The sequence below is a fragment of the Idiotropiscis lumnitzeri genome, chromosome 13 (genome assembly GCF_059441095.1).
Source record: "Idiotropiscis lumnitzeri isolate Australia: NSW breed Sydney's pygmy pipehorse chromosome 13, RoL_Ilum_1.0, whole genome shotgun sequence".
In the NCBI taxonomy this organism is placed as follows: domain Eukaryota; kingdom Metazoa; phylum Chordata; class Actinopteri; order Syngnathiformes; family Syngnathidae; genus Idiotropiscis; species Idiotropiscis lumnitzeri.
The window spans coordinates 10,973,457-10,983,195 of record NC_142403.1 but is presented as its reverse complement, the minus strand read 5'-3'; the positions used below and the strand labels follow the sequence as shown (position 1 = coordinate 10,983,195).

General features: G+C 43.5%; 1 protein-coding gene across 1 annotated transcript; it reads right to left on the bottom strand.

The window, feature by feature from the left end:
- Positions 1-149: 149 nt before the first annotated feature.
- On the bottom strand, positions 150-8,667 carry LOC148324318 (vitellogenin-1-like). Its single transcript, XM_088314203.1, has 34 exons — positions 8,548-8,667; positions 8,292-8,309; positions 7,864-8,015; positions 7,532-7,783; positions 7,302-7,463; positions 7,077-7,225; positions 6,833-6,983; positions 6,580-6,737; positions 6,338-6,503; positions 6,135-6,260; positions 5,828-6,046; positions 5,478-5,695; positions 5,309-5,406; positions 5,114-5,238; positions 4,940-5,041; positions 4,725-4,844; positions 4,340-4,526; positions 4,161-4,254; positions 3,899-4,084; positions 3,677-3,815; positions 3,393-3,594; positions 2,746-3,314; positions 2,635-2,676; positions 2,494-2,562; positions 2,207-2,413; positions 1,988-2,130; positions 1,763-1,898; positions 1,566-1,689; positions 1,299-1,479; positions 1,124-1,218; positions 909-1,003; positions 669-834; positions 399-560; positions 150-320 (listed from the first exon to the last, which is right to left on the bottom strand). The coding sequence occupies exons 1-34, from the start codon at positions 8,621-8,623 to the stop codon at positions 220-222; spliced, it is 5,190 nt and encodes a 1,729-aa protein (XP_088170329.1). The 5' UTR covers positions 8,624-8,667; the 3' UTR covers positions 150-219.
- Between the last annotated feature and the right edge of the window lie 1,072 nt (positions 8,668-9,739).

Sequence of the window (9,739 nt, the reverse complement as noted above, 5' to 3'; positions counted from 1 at the left end):
TTCAGTACTTGTAAAGTTGAGTGAGACCTGATACCTGCTGCCATAAATACACCTTGTGTGATGATTTTCTTTTTCAAAATAAATATGCAGTATATTCATAAAGATTTATGAGACCATGTTTGCACTTCAATGACTCCAAAGCATCAAGATGGTTTTGAGATGCGACTTTATTTAATATTACATTCAACACTTTGAGACTAAGTGACAAAGTAAATGTAGTTATGCACACTGAGATGTGCAGCTGCAAGCGAGATGGGCTTGGGTTGTTTCCCTCAGATCCACGCTGTAGTTGTAAAAGTCCTGCGGAATCATGGTGCCCGCTGCGAATACAAAGAAAAAAGAGCAATATAATAAACCGCTTCAGTTTTCTGCTGCTGCATGTTTAGTTAATCGCTCACCGTTGGCCAGACAGTGGAAGCCAATGTTGACGGCGGTGGTCTTGACGGGGTGGCAACCGGGCAGGCAGCGCAGTACAGGCTCAACAGAAAAACATTTGGAATCCTGACCTTGCACATTTCTCTTCTTCTCCAGCTGCACAGACTCGAGCTTCATGCGACACTCTGCAAAAAATGTGAAAGTCACTTCTTGCAAATGTCACTTTGTATTTATTTGGAATTAAGGGTAAATCCCTTTCCTTCCAACGGAATATTTCATGTTTTGTATTTCACCTGTGGTGTCCTGGCAGCTTTCGGCCGGCAGAACCCAGGAATGAGCGAAGCTGACGGCATTCTTGGTCACACGTCCGTTGGAAGTGCGGTATTCCTGTTTTAATTCACCATCAGCCCTTCCGCAGAGTCCACAAGTCTGTCCCTTAATCCAATCGGCCACTTTAATCTGCATGGAAACATGGAATCAACCATTCGTTCGTGAGTAATCATCCACTTCAAATGAGCTTCAAAGTTATTTACCGTCCAAGAATCTTTGTCAAAGTAGACTTCATGAAGTCCCAGACTTGGGGCGTAGACAGAGACGCCATCTCTGTTTGGCCTGATCTCAATTTTAGCTAGAAAAAAAAAAAACAATTGACAATTCTCTTGTTATGGTGGGTAGTGTGTTGAAAGGATTTGAGAGGAATTGTTCATCCAGCAGTGTTACAATTTTAAAGAAAATAATGAATACGAACATGATGGGTGCTGATATTGTGGACTGTTGGATGGCACCTCCCTTCCGTTGACTTTCACAACCACATCAGTGTTCCTCAGTAAAAGGTCGATATCGCTGAGAAAGTGAAAGCCATTTAAAAAAAATTTTTCATCATCGTTGCTCATATAGTGCGACCTATTCTCATTTCAACTTACATGTCAGCGATTTTAACGTTAATATGGTTGCGCACATTATCATCCTTCCTCAACAGCACCATGAACTTCATCTCCTCGCTGCAGTCCTGAGCCAGAACTTGGTAGCAAAACTGAGGCATCTCGTTCTTGTACCTCTTGTTGTTAAATGTGGTCACTGTGTCTTTGCTGAAGCTACATTCGACTGAACGCAGGAAGAAGAGAAAACGGTTTACTCCATGAATAAATCGCGCACAAAACAAGATTTTTTTTTTAAGCGCTGTATACTACCTGCAGCGGCCTTGGAGATCAAGTAACGGACTTTATCAGCCACATCATCAAATGGTGTGAGTCCTGTTAACTCATCCAGTGGCAGAGCAAGGGGGAGACGCAAAGCCAGTTTATAGATGCTGCGCTGTAGACAAAATAACACGATTGGAATTTTCAAAGATATAATTTTCTCTCCGGAACGGTTGGATTGTTCATACTGTCGGTGTCTTGAAAATCAAATCCAAGGTCCTTTCAGATGTTGCAGCCACTGTGAATGACAACTGCTTGACGCTATTGGAGTCCTTTCCTCGGATGAAGCGGTCCATCACGTAAGCAGGGATGTACTCATATGCCCTGCGATGGAAGATTTGAGAAAAGACCATTTTTTTAATTGATTTAAAATCCAACCGGTCTTTGCGTTTGTGTCGACTGGGCTTGCATACTTCTTTGCGTAGCGTTTGAAAGCAGTTGGCAGTACATTCCATGTCATTCTGAGGCGAGCTGCTGGACTTTGACCAAGAAGACCGGTCTCAGCGGTGACTGTCATGTCATACTGTTTGCACGCTTGTCCCCAAGTTATTTTGGCCTTTCAAGACACAACAGATGGAATGTGTAACGGTTGCTAAAGGAATTGAAAAATGTGCGACGAGATGCTTTCTCACTGTGGCCTTGTGCTTGCTGAGCAAGACACCATCAGCACAGATCCTCCAGTTGTTATCAGCAGCCAGGGCAGCCAGGATGATCTGAAGTCGAGCATTACTCTTGTCTGCGTAGCCAGTGATTTGGTATCCCTGGAGCTTGCCGTCGGTCCTCACAGCTTGCAGGATGACAGCAAAGGCAGGAGCATTTTGAGAGCCGAGGAATTTGTTCTAGAAAGTCAAAACAAAAACAACATTTAAGCAAAGGATCTGAGGTATGAATGTTCGTGTTCCAAAAGACCAAGTTTCACCTTGCTGTAGATGGCCTCAAAACTTCTGCCGCTGCTTCTGCTCTTTTGAGACGCTGAGGAAGCTTGAGACTGCAACAACATAAGATGGTAAAAATTAAATATGCACCTTTATCATTGCGTCGAAGCACCGTGCTCACATACCTTCTTGTAGTTTCGCTGGAAGGTGCGCTTGGAGTCGACGCGCTGTCAAGATGACGAAAATAATTGAGAAATTTCACACATAAAGCAAAAAGTCCACTTTGGCATGCTTACATTCAAGATGGGGCGACTGGAACGGGAGGAATGAGAGCTGGCGCTGAAGAGAGATGACAAACTGGATGCAGAGCTGCTTTCAAGGCGCATGCTGTGTCTGCTGTTCCTGCTGCTGCTGCTGCTTCTCTTTCTGCTTCGTTTGCTGCTGGTGGGCTTGCTGGTGCGCTTGCTGTTTCGTTTGCTGCTGCTGCTGCTGCTGCTGCTGCTGCTGCTGCTGCTGCTGCTGCTGCTGCTGCTGCTCTTGCTGCTGCTGCTCTTGCTGCTGCTGCTCTTGCTGCTGCTGCTCTTGCTGCTGCTGCTCTTGCTGCTGCTGCTCTTGCTGCTGCTGCTCTTGCCGCTGCTGCTCTTGCTGCTGCTCTTGCCGCTGCTGCTAACTGAAGATGAAGAGGACTTGCTGGAAGAGGAGGAGGAGGAGGAGGTGCCATTCAGAATTTTCTTGAGCCTCATCAACACTGGTCTTCCCTCGATGATATCCTCTTCAGCCAGGTCGATCTTCTTGAGGATCTTCTCTGCGGCCTTTGGTCCAACTTGAACCAGCATCTCCAGTCTCTCGATGGATTCATCTTCATCTAAGATTAACAATCAATTAGTTGTTTATCTATTCGACTGGAAGTATTCCATGCAATTTTGCAAATTCTATGACTTACTGCGCTTCACTGACACAGAGACCGAGTGCTTTCCAGCCATTCTGTACAATGCAATGTCCTTGATGAAAGCAGCGTTGTCTGTGGCGACCTTGAAACAGCCCTTCAGTCCAGTTCCGTAAGCTTGGAAGCAGAACTTTTTGGAGAATGCTCTCCTGATGGGAATTATTTCCATATCATCCTGAATGATCTCTGAAGATGCAGCCTATTCAAAGGAAAAGACAGGTGGGTAAATGGCAGTCTGTGGTTGTCCATTGCGCATTGCTGACTGATATTTCAAAGCTTACCAAACTAGCAGACCGAGAGGATGTTTTTGAGGAGCGGGACTGCTTTGAAGTTGATCTCATGTATTGGGCAGGAATGAGGGGGGTGATTCTGGCGTTGGAAATATCTTCAACATTTCTCACCACAGCAACGCTCACAACCCTGTTAAAGGATCAAAGTCTTGGTTATGTTCCCCCTCGCAAATTGAATACCATACTGTGTTGAAACTGAACGTCAAGACTTACTCAATAGCTGCAATCTCTTCGGGTGCAGAAACAGGGAGAGCCGCAATCTTGAACTGACCCTCACTGATATCAAGTCTCGCTGAAATGGAGGCCGGTGTGACGGTGTTGATCTTGGCTCTTGAAAGGACAGCAGCCTGGAGGATCGCAGTGTTCACTCCCATCACAGCAAACATGTTCGCAACAACGCTAGGAGAGGATAACGTTCAAATGTTAGGAGGTTTAACGGTTGATTTATGACTTCATTGTCAGACTTTGCATGCACCTTGGTTTGATGTCAGCCATCAGCTCAATCTTGGTCTTCAGGAGTTGGCGGAAATCGATTGGGTCTGCCAGAGCCGGAGTTGCAGTTGCCTTGGCTGCCAAAAAGTACCCCTTTAGTTTTTCTCGCCGGTTCAACAAAACATCAGAAGTTGATCGTCTCGTTTGAAAGGGAGCATATACCTTTAATAGTGGCAACAGTCACAGCAGCGGTGTACAGGCTCAGCTCCATTGGGAATCCAGCAACTGTCGGCATGATGCGGCGCACTTCAGCAGCCAGCATGGGCTTAGTAACATGGAATGAGACTCCCGACAGCAGCGCTTTGATAGCGTCGCGACCAAACTCCTTAACAGAAGCTCCATTGGCCATCTGTGCAGAAAGAATGCATCACAATGCAAAGGCATTGTCATTTTTTTTTTAAGCTGAGCTTTTTTTTTTTATTTCCCAAAAAATGTTTTATGTGCCTTCACTTAAAGCATGGCATTGTGATTAATATTGGATTTATGGAATATAAGTGAAGTGGCAAAAGCCACTTTTTTTTCGCCATCGTTTAGAACATAACACTACCGTGATGGCCTGGTTAATCAACTCCTGGTTGATGTCAGCGAAGGCGATTTCTTGTCCAAAGAGCCTGACATTGATGGAGGCGAGAGGCTTGCTGTTGGGCATGGCACGCCAGTCGGACAGCTGGAAAAAGACGAAAATCAAACATGAGTCAACTTAGGACAGCCCGTCATCGTTTGTCATCTCGTTGTGTCCGTGGAGAATTGTTGATAACTAACAGCCTTGATGACACGCTTCATCTTGGTGATCCTGTTGGCATCATCGGCTAAAGCGTGGCTCTTCAGCAAAGCCTCCTGGAGTCCTTCAGTTCTCACTCCAACCTAGCAAACGATCAATGGTTCAAATGAATTTGAATTTCAGAATTTCAATGTAAGGTCACTTGAGATCATTACTTCGAGGACATCAGCAGCAACTCCGGCAATGTAGGCACTGGTCTTAGCCACAACAGTTCTTGGCAAAACGGTGGCAGCATCATTGATGTAAAACGTTGTGGCGGCAGCGCCGAGCATCAGGGGATCTGGACAAACGCATTTAGTTAACAGCAAGAAGGAAGGAGGGGGGAATGGGAAATATTGTATAGCTCTTACGGCTATATAAGTCAATCTGAATGGCTCTGCTGAAGCGGAGGCTCAGTCTTTCCAGCTTGCGGCTCAAGATTTTGACTGCGACGTTGCAAGCAGCGGCACTGTAACGGAAAGTTTCTCACATAAGTTTGTCCAAGACAAATGTGACGATGTGTCTTGAGAGGGAGTTTACATAGATGCGTGGTTTGGAGCGGTGCTTCTGGTCAGGGACTTCATGTGAGAGTAGGTGAAGCTGGCCACCTGCAAGTTCTCCTCCCTTTTCACGAGGTTGGCAAGAGTTGTCACTAAACCCACTGGCGGCCGTGTCTCGAAGATAACGATGCACGCGAGCATGCGCAGCTCAGGGTGAAGAGTCTTGTCCATGTACAGCTGAAGAGCCACTTCTTGGACCTATTGGGGGTAGACATGAACAGGGTACTATGTGAAGACTTTCGTTATTGGGGAAGAGGAATGAAACCTTGAAAGATGCCCTTGAATATTTCACCATTGTGAAAGCATATTCAAGTGAAGCATTGCAAATACCATTCTTGGTTCCTTCTTGGCGATGTTCCTCAAGGCCATGATTGCCTCAGCGTGAATTCTGGTGGGTAGGCTTGTAGCCGCTGTGCCATGAATGGGGAGGACCTTTGTGATCGGCTTGAGGCTCATTGGATGGCCAGCATTGCTCAACATCTTCAAAACAGAAACCATTTGCCGCTTGTCGCCTCTGGAGATGGAATCCGCAAGAAGGCTGTGGATGGGCTGCGTGAGAAAAGTACAGGATTGATACACCAACTCTCATTCGGAAACAGAATTAATCTTAAAATGCAGAATGGTGAGGTCATTTCACCTTGACCAGTTCGACGGGGCAGACTGTCTTCTCTGCGCAATATTTGGAAATCATGGTACCGTAGCCAAGTAAGACAATCTCAAGCAGAACCGGATTCCTCTTGATTCTGTCGTTGACTGTTAAGCTCTGAAAAAGACATTTGCTCAAATGTTTCATGTTTGATGCAACAACGATGTGAGGAGTGTGGGCTCCGCGTTCCTCACCGAAAACAGCTGAATGACCTCACTGTTGGCTGTCACCATATGAACCGAGGCGACCAAAACTTGAGCAGCCTCAAAGGTGGTGAATTCATTGGCCTCAATTTTCTCGATGATGAATTTCAGCGCAACGGGAGTTCCGATGGAAGGAAGTGCATCCAAGATCCATTGCCTGGAAGATAAGAGTAGCGTAGGTAACGTCTCATTTGCATTTTTTTTTCTGACTGAAATGTTAATGGGAATGTTACCTGTGTGCAGGTTTGGCCTTGTGCTGGCTCCAAAGCATTTTCAGATCTTCAAGTTTGGCCATACGAAGGAGTTGAATGAGCTCCCAAAACTTCAGAGGGGCATCATCGTGGACTCTCTCCATGTTGTTGGTGGTGACGTGATTTAGAACCTCAACTACCTGCGAACAAATGAAGGTACGGTATATCATCAAATATCCTCGGAATGCGATTTCTTGTCAATCTTGGTGATTGAAGCAAGTCGAAAGCAGCAAACCTGAGATTGGAGGTTGGTGATCTTCACAAGCTGGATGGGTGTTTGCAGCAGTTCAGTGGAGAACTCGTACTTGAGGGATCCGCGTTGACGATACTCGGCTCTCACGGGCGCCACGGGACTATTCTGGACCTCAACGAAAGTCAAAAGTTGCCTAGGGAAGAAATAGAATAGGCAGATGAAAAGTTGAACTGATTGCCTGCTCGTCTCCTAACTTTGACATGGACGTCATTTTCCTTTTCCATACTTGGTCTCCATTTGAGCGGCTCCATGCATCTCTTTGAAAGGTGTGAACTCGATGAGCTCATTGACCGATGCTTCCAAGATCATGACACCGTTGGGAATGGACTTCAGAACGTAGTTGTATGCGGTTGCTCCTTTCACGTTCTTGGAATCCTGGAAGACAAACAGTCGACTTTGCACACTGCCCTTTCGACTTCTGTGAGCCTATCCATTGTAAAACGTCACTTACCCTCTGACACTTGACACACGTCTCAGTGTAGGCCAACCCGATGTCCTTCACAATCCTTTCCTGACAGTGGTTCAGATCCCTGGTCTTTGTCAGGAGGATGCGTTCAGCCTTATCATCTTCAGTGATGGCATAGAAAGTTTTGCACACACCCTGAGCTCCGGCCTTGACACAAAAGAAAGCATTTTTGAATACGCTGTGATGGATGCACGAGCAACGCCTCTTTGGCTTACCTCCTGCATCTCGTAGACATTCTGTGTCTTCTTCACGTTGAGCTGCAGGACGTTCAGGATACCTCTGTAGATGTTCAGCACCATGACCGAGACACCCTCGGGCGCTAACATTTTTCCGACAACACCGTTGGAGTACTCAAACTTGATGGGGATCATCAGCTGAGGCGCCAGGACCGAAGTCAGCTTGGTGGCCGGAGTAAAAGCATCCTTGGGCCAAACGCCACTGTACTCGAAGAACTCGGGCTCAGCAAGCTACAGTTTCAGACATAAATGTCAATCGGTGTGCTTGTGCTACTCAGGTGATGCTTGAATATGAGATTGATGGACTTCACCTTGAGCAGGAGCATGTTCTGTTGAATGGCGCTGATTAAAACTTTGCTTCTCACTTTGAGTCCAGCTCTCGCCAAACCTTCCTCCGGTAGCCCGCCAAGGAGCATCGTCTCATATTTGTAAACATAAGTCTTACCAGGAGCAAAGTCAGGAGCTGGAAAAGTCAAAGTGTTCATTGGCACGTGAACAGATAACGACACGTTTTCATACAGTGCAACTGACTTTCGTTAAAACAGACACTAGCTCTTTTTGGACAGTCTTTATATTTTGGCTAAGCAATGAAAAGCATTATTTATGAGAGATATTTTCTATTTATATTTTATTCACTGAAAACACAACAAATTTTACTTTCTCGCAAAATTCTGAGATAAAAGCCTTTTTGTACGACAGGGATAATTTACTGTTTGTAAAAAATTAATTTTATACTCACCGAAGTTATGTTCGCAGGCTAAAAGGAATGGAACAAAAATGCGCAGTTAAGAGACATAATCCAAATTTACAATTGGCCTCAAAATGCAAACATGTAGTACACTTTTTGTTTTAATTAACCATAACCAATTTTAATTTGAATGGATGGACGTTTAACAAACAAATAAATTAATAAAACCATTATTAAGAATAAAAAAATAACACCCTGAAAAAAAACCAACTCATTTTAAAAAGCGAATGAAAGCACTGGCACTTACCCACAAGGGCCAAAGTCAGGGCAAGCACAACCACTCTCATGGCTGATGGGTCGTACTTGTCTGCACTCACAAGCATCCTTTTATAGCGGAAAATGGGGCTGCTCTGTTATTTACTTGGTCAAAGTCAAGCATCGTTTGTAAATATTTGCTGTCTTCTTGAATCTGAGCCATCAAAAGAAAGTACTACACCATAAAGTTCCTTTGCCCAAGGCAAATTTGGATTTATGTGAATTTTTATTTAAAAAAACAAAATATTTCTGTCTGAAATTATTGTGCATGTGTGTGTGTACATATAGATAGATAGATAGATAGATAGATAGATAGATATTACTGCTGTCAAACAATTATATTTTTCACTAATTTATCACAAAAAATGCCATGATTAATTTTGATTAATCACATATTTCAACAACTTTTTTTTGTGAGGCTTGTAACAGATATTTACTTGAATAATACCTGGCAATGAATCTAAAATCACCAAATATGAAGAATATTTAATTCAAAGACTGTTCGAATAGCTTTCTTTGATTTTTTAATATAACCTAAACGGAGACATCTTTACAGGCATTTTTCTTAGAAACATTTCTCAAAACTGCCCACAAGCGCCACACTCCAGCACTGTTGGTATATATATATATATATATATATATAAATATATATATATATATATATATATATATGTCCAAATTAAAGCGTGAACTCTGGAGATTAATTTACATTTTTTTAACTAGTTAAATATTTTAACTCAATAATTTGTATACTTTGCAAATACTGTACCATATTAGCTGTACATCTTTAACACATCATCTCAGAACAAAACACCCTGATCAAGTAACCACTGGGCTTTACAAACCAACAGTGCTGGAGTGTGGTGCTTGTGGGCAGTTTTGAGAATTGTTTCTTATATATATATATATATATATATATATATATATATATATATATATATATGTATTAGGGCTGTCCTATGTAGCAAAATGCACATCAAAAACAAGGAGATGCATGTTTGTAATAATTCTGTGTGAAGCTGATTATATGTTATAAAGCTTCAAAGGCTGTTTTATTTTTTTCCCCCAGAATCACATTTTTATAATCACTGTCATCTTCATTCTGTCAGATTTTATTTTGAAGTGTAGGAGGACCCAAATGCAGAGAAGCGAGGTAGGGAATTAATTATAGGGGTATTTAATTA

Excerpts from the sequence above, each read along its gene's own strand:
- LOC148324318 (XM_088314203.1), bottom strand. The coding sequence starts at position 8,623 with ATGCTTGTGAGTGCAGACAAGTACGACCCATCAGCCATGAGAGTGGTT. Across the intron at positions 6,738-6,832 it reads TCACCAACCTCCAATCTCAG|GTAGTTGAGGTTCTAAATCA; the intron begins GTTTGCTGCTTT and ends ATTTGTTCGCAG. Across the intron at positions 5,407-5,477 it reads GCTCCAAACCACGCATCTAT|TGCCGCTGCTTGCAACGTCG; the intron begins GTAAACTCCCTC and ends TTTCCGTTACAG.